General features: G+C 31.9%; 2 protein-coding genes across 4 annotated transcripts; both read left to right on the top strand.

Moving 5' to 3' along the window:
• Nucleotides 1–956: 956 nt before the first annotated feature.
• Nucleotides 957–4,932, top strand: LOC113402125 (arginine kinase). 3 transcript variants are annotated; one of them, XM_026642264.2, is made up of 3 exons: nt 957–1,109; nt 3,019–3,197; nt 3,825–4,932. In XM_026642264.2, the coding sequence occupies exons 2-3, from the start codon at nt 3,032–3,034 to the stop codon at nt 4,724–4,726; spliced, it is 1,068 nt and encodes a 355-aa protein (XP_026498049.1). In that variant the 5' UTR covers nt 957–1,109; nt 3,019–3,031; the 3' UTR covers nt 4,727–4,932. The 3 variants fall into 3 exon arrangements, with proteins under 3 accessions (XP_026498049.1, XP_026498048.1, XP_026498046.1); XM_026642263.2 differs by lacking the exon at nt 957–1,109 and adding an exon at nt 1,323–1,645; XM_026642261.2 differs by lacking the exon at nt 957–1,109 and adding an exon at nt 2,251–2,548.
• A 1,644-nt stretch (nt 4,933–6,576) lies between these two features.
• Nucleotides 6,577–7,314, top strand: LOC113402132 (chromatin accessibility complex 16kD protein). The gene is made up of 2 exons (XM_026642286.2): nt 6,577–6,795; nt 6,885–7,314. Exons 1-2 carry the CDS (start codon nt 6,670–6,672, stop codon nt 7,161–7,163), a joined length of 405 nt encoding a protein of 134 aa, XP_026498071.2. The 5' UTR covers nt 6,577–6,669; the 3' UTR covers nt 7,164–7,314.
• The last annotated feature ends 7,831 nt before the right edge of the window (nt 7,315–15,145 follow it).

The raw sequence follows: 15,145 nt of genomic DNA, 5'->3' as shown, positions 1-15,145 counted from the left end.
AATACACGTTATTGAAATTTTGGAAATAAATGTTAGTAACTAAGTATGACTAATGTTAGTTACCGAAACAATATGAGTTCGAAATATCGTTATACCGGGCTGTCTACAATTAAAAAAAAATGTTGTTTTTTTTGTAGTGTGTTCTACTAGTGATAAAATTAAAACCATAAAATGATATCTAAATTACATAGAGTAAATGTACCTAAATGTGCTTTGAATACCGCATACCAACTTAATTAAAAGGTCAAAGTCGTTTATAAAACAGCTTTGAGGGTAACATTATGGCTTCCTCCATCCTTGACGCACCGAACCCACGCTAGTCATTGCTAATGGTGTTAATCTATGAATCAAGGACTGTAGGCCAGAGGTCAAGAAAACCGAAAATCTACTTTTACAATTGGCTAACCAATACAATTTTGGTTTTTTTAAAAATAAATTATCAATTGTTTTATCAGTTATTATGTAAAATCAACTTCGTGGGAACTTCACATAATTTTAGGTATCTAATAAATATCAACAGATTAAAAAAAAATCTATATTTATGTTTAATAATTATAAAAAAAATCAGTTATTGTTCCAACTGAAAGTGAAAAAATAAACTTGACATTGGCGAGGCCAGTATTAAGCAAGTTGTATCGTAATACTTTTGGAGTTCATCCAGGTACGAAAATGAATCGGCAACATCCTAATTTTATATTGCTGTTCTGTACCGGTTTGATCACAATAAATACCTACTTTAAATAATGTATGAACTTGATTATTCTTCACTATTCATTTTTAAATTATCATTGAAATGCAGATAATATGTTGTAAAATAATTAAAATTAATTTTATCGCAATAAGAATACGCAAATATGATTACTTGAATGTAATAATTATCCTCGTATCACATGGTTAACATTCGATACTGTCGATTAAATTAATAAAGAAAAGCATTTCGAAAGCGTTAAGTCTGCTGTGGCCAGACGCTGAGCATCCCAGCAAGGCCAAGGTTGACAGCGGTAGGGCTGCGGTGCGGGCGCGGGACGTAGTAGGCTTAACGTTCCGCGCGCTCCCGCACCGACCATTCTGCACCTCGCAGTCGACTCTAACGGTTGTTCAAGTGAAAGGTAAGCGGTGAACAAATCTGATCAGCCTCTTCAACCGTCATTATCATTCGATATCACTTCAAATGTTTTTGATAAGTTATATCAGATATCTAGTGACAAATTAAATCGTTTCAAGATGTGCAACGATAAGTTTAAGTGCGCTCTGTCTGATATTATGATAGTAGGCGGTAAAAAGTTGGGTTTCCATTCAAATATAGCCCGCGAACGTTAACGGTGGCGCTAGCCAGGGGTAGGTTTCCCTCCGAAAAGTTTTGAAGCGGTTCCCGAAGGGCGGGAAGCGTGAGCCGCGTGCGTGCGTACCGGGCATCGATCGGGCCACCCCTCACCGTCGCCGCTCCCTGCACAGGCATATTCATTTGGGCAAAATATCATTCCATCATTGCATTTAGTATTCTCCGTTGATTTTATTTATTTGCTGTAGTTATTCGTGATATAGTGCATGTTTAGAGCGGCTAGTTAAATTGTATATTAGTGAAAATGGGTGGCTGTGCTACAAAAGAAAACAAGGAAAACAAACCGGCAGATGAAGCCGACGGGTGCGTATATTAGAAGCCGGCATTTATTCGCAACAGTATAAGTTTTCTTAAGAAATTAACAATATTTCGATATTTATATTTTGTCGTATTTGCTTAGAAAATCAAATAAATGGCCAACCACGTTAATTCTATTGTACCCTCTAAAATTATTACTTTATGTACAGTAAAATCTTAATTGATGTATATATACTTTATAAAGTACCCATTGAAAATGCAATATTACTTTATATTATTAAAGCATTATCATGAGTAATAATAATTAAATATATTTATTACTGTGACGATATTTATTTTTATAAATTAGTCACATTATTTTATATATTTTAATAAGCTTAACGAAAATTATTTTAATGTCATGGCTATTTATTTTATAGTTTTATTAGAATGAGTAATTCATTCGATGCATATCGTCGAATATTATTTTCAAGTAATAATATAAGGTGCATTCGTAATCGCTATCATTCTAGGAACATCAAATTGTAGCTGTAATTTGACGAAGCTTGCTCACATTGACTACATTGTCGACTGTCGCACATAATAAATGCAATTTGGTAATAAGAAACTCGCGATAATACGTTCGTAAGCAGTTTGCTAGTGGGAGGTAACGGCTGCGCGCCGCTAAGCAGCACCGGTGCGCAGTGAGCTGACAATTCTACACGACTTGCGCGCGGCCAAGACGACCTCTGACAATATTACGTAATTCTACTAAATTCAAGTGACTCTTGGGTGTGTTCGAATAACAATTCCAAATCCGTCAGTACTCCCTAACACCATCACCTAGTTGGTAGATCCTCTCATCGCCCCTTGTAGTATTAGAAACATCGCCATGAATTATAAATTTAAAATCACGATTCCTGTTATGGTTTGCGGCGGCGCGGTTCTTGCGTATTACCTCATCAGACGGTTTGTAAATTTTATATCGCATATTCAAGGAATTTTAATATACTATAATAAAACAGCTTTTTCTTAAATCAGACAATGTTGTGATTCTTTATTGAAATATATTTTTTTAATATAATTTTTTATTGTAATAAATTTGATTACTGAGAGCATTTAAGAACTACAAATCATTAAAGAAAAAAAGCGGGTAGATACTTAAAATGTCAATTTTTAAATTGTATACATAGTGTGTGTGTAACCTTAATAATTTTGAGAGCAGTCATAGTGATTTTTGAACGACACGCGCGCCGGTTCAATTTAAATTTCTAAAGTCAAAATATATTTTTGGGTTTGGTTAGATTTTATTTGAAAAATCGACAATGTGTACACGAGCTACTTGTGCGGCTTTAAAAGCGTTAGAATCCTTTTCCTCTGTGACCTATATAGCCTAGTTTATATAAGACCACATATTGATAAAATTTAATCTTTTGCAGAAAAGCCGCAGCAATGGTGGACGCCGCAACCATCGAGAAATTGGAAGCTGGATTCAGCAAGCTCCAAGCCTCCGACTCAAAGTCGCTGCTTAAGAAGTACCTTACCAAGGAAGTATTCGATGCTCTAAAGAACAAGAAGACTTCCTTTGGCTCTACGCTTTTGGATTGTATCCAGTCTGGTAAGTAATACTAGTAGGCAATTGATATTTAACGCAGACTTATTCAACAAAGCGTAATGAATACTTCCTCCCATAACAGTATTATATTACATAATTATTTGATTTTTTACAGTAAATGTAATTTTTTAAATATTATATTAATAATTTCGCTTGTGCGAACTTATGCAACTACTAATAGTTAAAATATTTGTTTAAATTAATTGCACTTAATAGATTTTCTGTTATTTTATTTTCATCATAAATATCACAATTTTCATGAAGACGTGACAACTGGCTTTATTTTAAAATGAAACCTATTGAAATGTAATCTTTTCTGGAAAATTTGTAGATAATGTCTGATAATTGTATTCTGATAGCTTATGATAATAGCAATATAAAATGTAGAAAAAGATTAATATTATTTTTCTTGTAATATATTATTACATCATACAAATGTTCAACTTTTGTTAAATTTAGGGCAATAATAAAAGATTATTTTGCAAATTCAATGACGTAAAAAAATTAATAAAAAAATATGTATAAAAATCAATCATTAATAGAAGTTGAATTATCAGTCTCAATTATGAAGTCCATATTAAAATATTTTTATAATATTATGAACTTAACATACAATACTTATGTTTTCAGGTGTTGAGAACTTGGATTCTGGTGTTGGAATCTATGCTCCTGATGCTGAAGCATACTCTGTATTTTCTGACCTCTTCGACCCCATCATTGAAGATTACCACAATGGCTTCAAGAAAACCGACAAGCACCCAGCCAAGAACTGGGGTGATGTTGAGACCCTTGGCAACTTAGACCCTGGTAGTGAATTCATTGTTTCCACACGTGTCCGATGTGGCCGTTCTTTGGAGGGTTACCCCTTTAACCCCTGCTTGACTGAGGCCCAGTACAAGGAAATGGAAGAAAAAGTTTCATCAACTTTATCTGGTCTTGAAGGCGAACTTAAGGGTACTTTCTTCCCCCTTACTGGCATGTCGAAGGAAACTCAACAACAACTTATTGATGATCACTTCCTCTTCAAGGAGGGAGACCGTTTCCTCCAGGCTGCCAATGCTTGCCGCTTCTGGCCCTCCGGCCGTGGTATCTACCACAATGAAAACAAGACCTTCCTGGTTTGGTGCAATGAGGAGGACCATCTCCGCATCATCTCCATGCAGATGGGTGGTGACTTGAAGCAAGTTTACAAGAGGCTAGTGACCGCTGTCAATGACATCGAAAAGAGGATCCCCTTCTCTCACCATGACCGTCTTGGTTTCCTGACCTTCTGCCCAACCAATCTGGGAACAACTGTGCGTGCTTCCGTGCACATCAAGTTGCCCAAACTCGCAGCTGACAAGGCAAAATTGGAGGAGGTTGCGTCGAAATACCATTTGCAGGTTCGTGGAACCCGCGGCGAGCACACCGAGGCCGAGGGTGGTGTTTACGACATCTCCAACAAGAGGCGCATGGGTCTCACCGAGTACGACGCCGTCAAGGAGATGTACGATGGCATCGCTGAACTGATTAAAATTGAGAAGTCCCTGTAAGCTTCGATCTCGTGCTATCAGTATTTTTTTTATATTATTTATCGTTTTCACGTAAGTATTGGATGTTGGCTGGGCTGCCGGGCGACACTAGTCAGCGGCGCTCCATTGGGGCGTACGGGCACGCGGGCGGCCCTATATACTGTTTTTCGTAAAAGTATTTTCTATAAGGAAATGGAAAATAAAGACAGCTAGCGTTAAGACCACAATTGTTTCTTTATTTCTTATTGAATTCCCACCTTCGCTTCCTTACCTTACAAAAATTGGAAATGAAAACATAATTAAAATAATTTATGGTTCTACAGTCTGAAAGACACATGATAGCCATTACTCAACCTCACACATTATTATTTTTTAAGATGATTCCTATCTAACATCTCTATAATTTTAAAGCTCAAACCTTTTTACTAAGGCACAATATATATTGACTATTCTAAAAGAATGGCTATTGTTGCTGTGGCAATTAGTTTATAGAGCAAGTATGCTCTATCACAATAGTGACCAGAAAGAAGGCATTTTAGATAATTCATGAATATTTATATATACATACTTTATTGTACACCATTGAGCTATCCCATATCATCATCGCCAACTCGAAAATGTAATTATTTAACGCAATGTAATTTTATATGTACATAGATATGTTTATCGAGCACCGATCAAATTGCGTCTTCTAACTTGACCTAAACAGCCAAAACCATTTAATTCTATACTTCGCATGAATTTATGCGAACTTATTATTTTATAATGTCCTGAAAGTATTTTAACCTCAACGACAACGTAACTAGAGCATTAAACGTTGCTCTGCTCGAAATGAAAGGAGTTAAAAACTTTTTTACAATAAAATAATAATACTATGTCTGTTTTAACGAAATCTATCACACAGGCAAGAACAACTTCAAATACTGTGGTGTATCGATTAAATAAATAAATAAATAAACAACTAAGATTTATTTTAAATTTGAAAAGCTTATATAGTATATTATAATAAATGTTTTAAAAAATAACATTCAAATTTTATTTCTTTAATCTCATTTTCGCATAAATTCTATAATATATAAAACTAATAGAAATTGAAAATATCAAGTTATTACAAAATTCAAAAAAATCCTGCAATCACCCTAGCTTCGAAGATGTAAAAAATGTATAATTATATTAAATAAAAATATTTTTTATACCAGTATTTTTGCATTTTCTGATAATTTTACCATACTATATTCATAGTATCAAAGGTCTTCCTTCAAAAAAGGCATTTCCCGTCTTTCTTCAAAATTTTGCGATTCCGATATTGGGCTCCTTTCAGAAGCGTCAAAAACTTGTATTTTAAGTTCTCAATTCGGGTGCAGTTAACTTTAACGGTGAATACTACGAAAATTTCAAATCTAGACTAAAATACTTCCATTAAGTACCTATGAAGTTTGATATTATAAGTGTAATAAATAACTATATATTACACTTATAATATATAGATTCCTATGAACGAGTTAATTTTCTACATACAAATTAAATCATTCACAGGATTATACATATTCAAATAATATTAAAAATAATATAAATATAGAAATCATTCGAATAGCTTGACTATTTGACAAATTCAATCTTCTGAACTAATCTTTCTGAAATTTGTGAAAAAGTTTAATTGAACTTTTTTTTGTTACTATAAAAATGCTGAATAATATTATACATATTTTATTTTAAAACAACAAACCTGCGTTGGTTTACTTTAATATTTTCCAAAATTATATTTATCAAAATAGATATATATAGTTAATTGCTGTCAACACCGTAGAATAAGACTTTACTTTTTGACATACCAAATTTGAAATTGACAAATGACAATACTAAACAGCGGTGACCGGCGTCAGGCGTGCTGTTATGTTATAGTTTTGAATGTTCAAGTATCTTTAAATTCAAAATTACGATCCTTTTATCAAATTAAATTAAAAATGTCCACTCCAAAGGCAGAGAAAGACTTACACTTACCACTATCTAGGGTAAAAACTATAATGAAAAGCTCACCAGAAGTAGATGCAGTTGGACCAGAACCTTTATATTTAGTGACTAAAGTAACAGTAAGTAACAAATCTTTAAAAAATATTTTATGATTTTTAGATTAATTAGAAAAATATGTATTAAATTTATTTAATATATTTCATTTCAGGAATTATTCGTAACGGATCTAGCGAAGAGGGCATTTAAAAATAGCAAAAACAACTTCCTTGAATATAAACACATTGCCGAAGTAGTCCAAGAGGACGACACGTTAGATTTTTTGCGGGAAATTATGCCGCGAAAAATTACAGTGCAGCAGTTTAAAGAATTAATGGCTAAAAAGTCATCACGAGGTGATGAATCTGATGAGACAAGCGAGGAATCCAGTGATGAAGAAAGCAGTGAGGAGAGTTCGAGTAGCAATAACGCAGAATCACAAAATAGCTAGTAATAAATATCCATTAATAGTTGGTATTAATATTTCTATGTTATTTAAATTTTTAAGTAAACTTGCACTTGTACGAAATGTAAGAAGTATAATTGCATATGTAAAAAAAATACTTCTGTTTAAAACTACATAATAATATATTTGAAAGAATCTAAACATAAATTATTAATTTGAACTTATTAATAACCATCAGAAGTATTCATTCAATTAGATCATTAAAATATTCTAAATGTAATTTTAAAACCTTACTTTTTGAATTTGGAGCATAATATGCAAATTCCATTGATTAGAATTTTAATAAAAAAAAAACTTCAATTTGTTAGGACAAGTTACTAAATCTTAATTATAATCCAATCAACATTAAGATTTACTTTTCTCACTAAAGTATAAACAGTTGATATATAACCAATACAGCTGTTCGTTTGGAACAAAGTTAAAGTTACTGGTGAATTCTATGTTGAATTATAACTAACAACCATTATTGGACACAATATATTCAACAACAATTAGTCTGCTCTTAATTTTTTTTTATAATGTGTCATGAGTAAAAATGAACTTTATTGTTATAATTAAACAAAAAAAAAAAAAATATAAGTGATTTAGTTTAATAAAGCAAATTAGATGTAAGTTCTCAATGACTCATTGTTAAACTGCTTACAAGTTATATTTGCATACATTTTGCATCTTGATTTTGTCCCATTTTGTTTTGTTAATGTTAGTTTAATAAGTATGAAATTAAATTAGTTTTATAATAACACATTAAATTTTATTTATTACTTTATAAAATTAGGATTATTTACAGTGAGTACATTTGTCATCTAATAGCCATGTCAAGTGGATTCATCGATTTAATTTCTAGTGATAAGGTATTATTAATTTTTACTACATTTCCATCGTCAACAATCTCTTTTTTAAATATTTGTTATATGTGCAATTAATACACAAACAATGTCTGGATTAGTCTTATTTAAAATACTGCATTAAATATTCATGAAGAGACATACTTTTAGAATATATAATATATTGAATATCATAGAGGTAAAGAAAATAATTGCCATGAATTATAATGAGTACTAATTAAGGTTATATAACTAAATTTTTATATCTATTCGTTTAATTACAACTATATTACATTTTTTATTAGTTTAGCCATCTAGTGTAAAATATAATAATTATACCTTTACAAATATATACAAGATGGTATCTAAAAAGTGCAATAGATGGCACCACATTTTGTTATAACATCTAAAACGACAACTATTCCAATTTCCAACCATACGAGGAGAAAAGCCAAATAACATTTGACAGCAAATTGACGCGATATAATTGGTCGAGTCGAGCTTGATTAATCTATGATATTCACTATGAATTTGCGAAAAAATGGTGTTTTGAACGTTGAAGAAATTTATCGGTTTTTGGAAGTAAAATTAAAGTGGATATAAGTAGTTTAGTGTAATAGTATTGTATTATAAATTAAGATAAATAATAATCATTTACTCCTAGTAGTGTTGAGTTTATATTATAGTTAGTTATTATCTTTTTTCCTACTTCCATTGGAATAGGCTATAGAAATATTTGTGCTATATTTTTTTACGTTACTTAACTTGGTTAATATAGGCAAAGCAACATAGATAATATCAAGATGATTGAATAAAATAAAAAAGTAAACTAAAATAGTTTTGTTATTGTCCAATCATATATTCAATTAATTTGGTCTTTGATCAGTTAAAATGATACAAATTTGAACGTATAAGCCATTTTCATTAGATTTTGACATTTTGATCTATCTTTCTATAATTAATAATATAATTACTATTCATATTTCTCATTTATGAAATAAATATCCGCATTTCTCAATTCAAGTCGAGTTGGTCGTGTGGTTAGAACGCGTGCATATTAACCGACGATTGCTTGATGATGTGTTCAACCCAGCCAAGCACCGCTGAATTTTCATTTGCTTAATTTGTTTTTATAATTCATCTCGTGTTCAGCGGTGAAGGAATACGTCGTGAGGAAATATGCATATATCTTACTTGAATGAAGTTCTGCCAAATATGTACTTATCCACCAAACCACATTGGAGCAACGTGGTGGAATAAGCTCCAAATCTTCCTTAAAAGGTAGGTACGAGGCCTTAGCCCAGCAATGTGTCATTTAGTAGATCTTACTTTACTTTTACATTTTAATTACTTTGTGAAGCCGGGGTTAATCACTAGTCAAGTATAAGGTATACGATTATATTATTCGTTAGAGCAAGAAGCATAAACTACTCATTACACCATCAATGGGTACATTATTCTACCATAGAACTAAGATGTTGACCTTGTATGAATATAATGGCGAAATAATTGATAGGCAGTACGCCGAATCAGGGCTGGACCGTGAGTTTAGGGGGCCCTGGGCTAATACTACTTAGGGCTACCACTTAAGACACAGTACCTGAACGTAGACTTGAATTAAATTAATGGAATGGAATCCTCTATTTTTGACTTTGGCTTAGCTGGGGGCCCCTTAAATCTACGGGGCCCTGGGCTGAAGTCCAAAAAGCCATACGGTAGATCAGGCCCTGCCCAGACGGCCTGCACAACGCTCTACCATCAAAATTTTATTTTTAGTATAAAGTTTTTAAACTACCACGTAAAAAAGCCCTGGGCGTGCGATATGTTGGACTGACTGCGCTTGGCACGATATTAAAAAAATATCTCTATAGCACAACAAAGAATAAAAAATAGAACGACAATCAAGCTTATAAGTCACTCAAAGGATGTCCACAGAATGGAGGCAAAACAACAGATCTGCGACATAGGAAAATTTAAATTGGCGGAAGGAATCTAGTTACGAGTGGTTCGTTCAGGTGTAAGTAATCTGGTTAATTTGTGCACTAATTGAATTGTGAGACCGTTTTTCTTTAAATTGCTCGTTTCTTGCGATAGCTAAAGAATTAAAACAGAAATGTTTGTGAGAAAAATCTTTGTACATAATATGGAGAAAAAATACGTCATAGTAAACTAATTAAATACTCAGTAAACGTATTATGTTTTTGATGTAGAGAGACGTTTATTTAATTATAATATCAACCTAGAAAGGCTAGAAATGGCCTTTTGTTGGAATCAGATTTCTACTTATAAAGAGAAGACTTATTTTATCTCGCTGCTCCATTGCGAGATGATGGTGCATGTAAAATATTTTTTTAGGTTTTATCAGAATGTTTTCGTTTATTGCTGAACGCGAAATTAATTTCATAAACACATACGATATTCTATAGCCAAACAGCAATATCTAGTATTGTAATGTTTCGGTTGGAAACAAAGTGTGCCAGTGTAACTACATACACAAGGGATACAGCATCTTAGTTCCCAAGTTTGGTGACGTATTGGCGATGTAAGGAATGCTTAATATTTCTTATAACGCAAATTTCTATGTGCGTTACCACTTATCCCAATATTATCTCTTTAATATTCTGTTTATCAATGTAATTGTTAATCCAAAAATTTACATCGCAATATTTTTACTAATACCATAAGGACAAAGTAGTTAATGTTAACTTTAGGGCCATTTTACAGTTTTATCATGTGTATTGTCATAAAAGTAATATAAACACAGTTTAGTCATTACGTCGCCACATATTCCCACCGATCAACTATTGAAGTCACGGAAACCGTTGTGACTTTAACTTAGGATGCTATTGCTTTTGCGCTCTCCACCCCTCTGACTGCGTCCTGAGCCGAGGTGCAATCACATAGAAGACACCATCAGGATGGACGTCTTACAGAGCCCGTGATTCTCAAATTTTAAAGCCGAGTTAATCCCTCACCACCAATCTTGTGCCCTTTTCAGACGATTTATTGATAAATTTTATATTCATTAACCCTTATAGCCATATAGCCAATATAGCCAGAGCCAATAGGATCGTTTTCGCTCCACTGAAAATAAGTCAAATTTTAGAAATGAAAACTACAAATAACAAAGCTCTCGTTGTAAAAAAAGCTAAAGTATATTATTAACTAAAATACAAAAATTGTGCCAAACAGTTATAAGCATCATTATGTAGGGTAATTTGTGAGGCGTTTAAATCCATCATCCTAGTGTTAATAATTTGCAGTGTGTACACCTAGCCTTATTCGAAGACTAAGTAGCTTGTAAATATTTTACTAACTGCACTGAACACTAAGCGTGCTAGCCGCTAGGCCGATGTTTGGTTAGTATAATAAACTCATACGTCAATTAAGGTCAAGTTTGACAAGAATATCGACAATGTTTGTTAAATATCTACGAATTATTTCAACCCTCATATCTTAAACCTATTATTTTTTTTTTTCAATCAGAAGAAAGTTTTAAAAATCAGTACTAACTGCAATTATATCTTTTTAGATAAAATTAAAACATACTTTACTTTAGTAATCAATATTTTCACAAAAAAAATCTCTTATCCTATTTAAATTTGGCCTTTAAAATACTTTATTTAATTTGAAATCATCCAACTTTACCAGCATCTCGGATTTGATGACAAAACAAAATTTTAACTGATCTCTGAACTGAAGCCGTAATAAAAATTAAGGAAAATTATTTGATGCCTTAAATCTTAGCAAGATTAAAATCTTATTAGCAGGGCAATAAGTCATATTCCTTAACATTTTTATCATAAATACAACATAAACTTTTATAGTAAAACAAACACAATTATGTGTAAACTTGAAAGTTAAATAATAACATTGTGTCAAGGTCCAGACAATGTTTACTAAAGAAGTAAAGATTATAAATGAATGATAAATACTAAAAAAACATTGCACAGGTGGGTTAGTACCATAAATGATACGATTACTAGAACTACACATTTTAGCCGTAATAGATAAAAATCTCCTACATAACCATATCAAAGTTGCATAAATAGAGCATTGACAGTAAGTTCATTGTTTGCTATAGACAAAAACATATATGTTCATGTATTGCTGTTCTATTGCGTAAAAATGTTTTAAGGCACAGATACATTTTAAATAGTTAATATAAAGTAACTTTATCTTCAATAATATTAAGTAACATAACTCAATTAATAAAAGAAAAAAAATCTAAATTTTTAAACAAGACATTACTTAAATGGTCTTAAATGTAGAAGATAAGCTTTGGAAATTTATTTTTACTTATTTTTATGTGCGCTTTCTTTATTATATCTATTAATGTCCCGGTATTCATATTTTGAAGCTATGACATGATGTAAAAATACTGCTGTAATTTTTATATTATTAAGGGAAAAAAAAAATCTTTTTTTTAAGAACAAAATAATAAACAATTAAATTTGCAAGATTTTAAATGGTACCCATAGTTTAATTTATTGTGATAAATATTCTTGGCGATCGTTACATTATGCTTCCACTGTCTATGACAGTGGGACGGTAGGAGACAGGCTAAAGTTCCTTACGAACTTTACTTTCAGAAAAACAGTACTGATTCTGAATAAACATAACATAAACTAGTTTATATCTAATAATTTTAGAAGTGAATAACAGTCTTATGTACATCATTTTTTATTCACATGCTTCATCTCATCTCGCAGCCGAAAGACTTCCACTGCTAGACATAGGCCTCCCCAAAGATCACCACAACGACCGGTCTTGTGCAGCCCGCAACCAGCGGCTTCCCGTGACCTTCACCACGTCGTCGGACCACCTTATGGGGGGCCAACCCACGATGCGTCTTCCGGTCCATGGTCGCCACTCGAGAACTCGTCGGCCCCATCGGCCGTCGGTTCTTCGAGCAATGTGCCCCGCGCACTGCCACTTAAGTTTCACATGCTTATAGTATACATTTCTACCTGCGTACCCTCTAAGAAATTGATAATTTTCTTCTTAATTAGACTCGATATTTTTGCTAAAAATGTCCGAAGGACACTTCATCATCACGTCCTCTTTAGTGATTATGACAACTAAGACTTTCATTTGATCTGTATACCGCGCAGATATTCAGGCACGAATGATCAAAACATTAAGATTAAACATAAACGTAAAGCTTGTGCTAGAAGTTGGCAAGACAATAATCCAAGTGGTCAGGATCGAATCTGCGAGTTTTAAATCGTTGAGCGAACCATAAACCGTTGCGGTAACTCAGGGTCCATATTAAATCTATCGTGCACCAATATTGACCATTTTAGTTTCGAAATTTAACAATCACTTAACACGTCATAGATACAGCTTAAGCAAAGTAAGACTATCAAGCTAGTTAAAAATAAAATTATATCAAGGCCAAAGTGTAGTTTCAAACTTTCAATGTTAAATAAAGTCCAACCATCAACCAAGAACTATTGTGACCCTCATTTATTGTCACTTCTCGCAACTCTATGCAGCAATATTTGCTTCAGCTATTATTTGTTTGTATTCAACAGTTATTCCGATTTCTATCACGTGTTATAGTTTATTTTGGCAGTACATATATAAATATCACGTTTGGGTTCCATTTACAATGTATTTTTGTGAATGTGAAGTAATTAGTTTTGATTTTAATGCAGAGTTAAAAAAACCTTCATATTTCGTTATTCCTAAGTTCATCACAACGTCGATACACAATGCGTTGTTAATTAAAGTTAATTTAAACACGTTGCAAAAATATGTCACTGCCTTAGGCTTCATTTACATTGCACATGACGCCGGAGCCGCACTGATGCCGGATCGCAATTTTGTGTAGACTAGCGACGGCGTCATTTAAAGGAAGCCTAATATTGATCTTTGTAAAATAATTACAATTGAATCTCAAGATATATGTAATGTTAATGATTCTCACATAGCTTTATATAAAATATTTTTAAAATAATGATATTTAAAATAATCAGTTAACAAGTTATATCATTGGTCTAGTGGCTCATGGCGACCATTTATTGTTAAGTGAATCCACCGTAAGCCTTGTCAGTACTGCCTACAATGATTTCCTTTCTTTCGTTCAAACATATTTAAATATCTCTCTATCTAAAATTTGATCTAAATTATATTCGAAAGCGATAACTAAAAAAATATATGTGATAAATAAATCACCCTAAATGTTTCTCTAAACTTTAAATATTATACCAACCTGCTATATACAACAGTTTTTTTTCAAAATTAGAAATTAAATGTAAAATAAAGTTTTATTAAATGGGTGTTACAGTTTCAGCAAAGTAAAACGTAGATTTATTTTTGCATGTGAAAAGTCAATGGATCTTGTCTGGATTTGAACCAGCAAACATAGGTTATTACGTGCGCGTAACTTGATCATCTTGGCTCATCTTTACTTAATGACAACTTTACTAGTGAAAGATTTATGTCAATATTATGTCAATTTCGTATTATAGGCTTTTATGTAGATCCCAAAAAACAAGAAAACAAAATAGTGAAATATTATCTTAAAAACGTTCTTCTTTCATATTTTCTATAAAGCTCGTGTTATGCAAAAACTAAATATATTATTAAAATAATTTGATATCTTGATTTGTTGAAATGATAGATAATTATCTTCATAAGAAAATAAATCATTATATATTTTTATATTAATAACATGCTTTTTAAAATATTGTACATTAACTAACATTTAACAATTTATTGCGCATCATTTAAATAAATAATTAAATTATTCGAAATACCTAATAATTTATTATTTATAATAATTTATATTTTTCAAATAACTAGGCACTTATTTAATTATTTTTTTTAATAACACACTTTTAAATGCATTTTATCTGAACTTCTGAAGTTTTAGTTTAGTATTTAATATATTCTATTGACTTGAAATACTTGTAATAGTAAGTTTATTTGTGTGATTATTAAATTTACAAGTGTAGATTAGACATGAGAGTTAATGCAGGAATCCAGTAGCTTTTTCTTCAATTTTAAAAGAAGATTCAATTCAAGTATTTATTTATTGCTTCAAAATCTTTACCATGTAGCATCTATTTGTCTGTGTAGTTTGTCATGGTGTCTGGTTGTAGTAAACTATATCGGTTTACCCATTATTCATATTTT

The sequence above is a fragment of the Vanessa tameamea genome, chromosome 2, assembly GCF_037043105.1.
Source record: "Vanessa tameamea isolate UH-Manoa-2023 chromosome 2, ilVanTame1 primary haplotype, whole genome shotgun sequence".
In the NCBI taxonomy this organism is placed as follows: domain Eukaryota; kingdom Metazoa; phylum Arthropoda; class Insecta; order Lepidoptera; family Nymphalidae; genus Vanessa; species Vanessa tameamea.
This window is presented reverse-complemented; position numbering and strand designations above follow the sequence as displayed.

What these genes read in the sequence shown, in the direction of transcription:
- LOC113402125 (XM_026642261.2), top strand. Translation starts at nt 2,472, where the DNA reads ATGAATTATAAATTTAAAATCACGATTCCTGTTATGGTTTGCGGCGGC. An exon ending in GCGTATTACCTCATCAGACG is followed by an intron (nt 2,549 to 3,018) that starts GTTTGTAAATTT and finishes AATCTTTTGCAG; the next exon opens with AAAAGCCGCAGCAATGGTGG. An exon ending in TTTGGATTGTATCCAGTCTG is followed by an intron (nt 3,198 to 3,824) that starts GTAAGTAATACT and finishes TTATGTTTTCAG; the next exon opens with GTGTTGAGAACTTGGATTCT.
- LOC113402132 (XM_026642286.2), top strand. Translation starts at nt 6,670, where the DNA reads ATGTCCACTCCAAAGGCAGAGAAAGACTTACACTTACCACTATCTAGG. An exon ending in ATTTAGTGACTAAAGTAACA is followed by an intron (nt 6,796 to 6,884) that starts GTAAGTAACAAA and finishes ATTTCATTTCAG; the next exon opens with GAATTATTCGTAACGGATCT.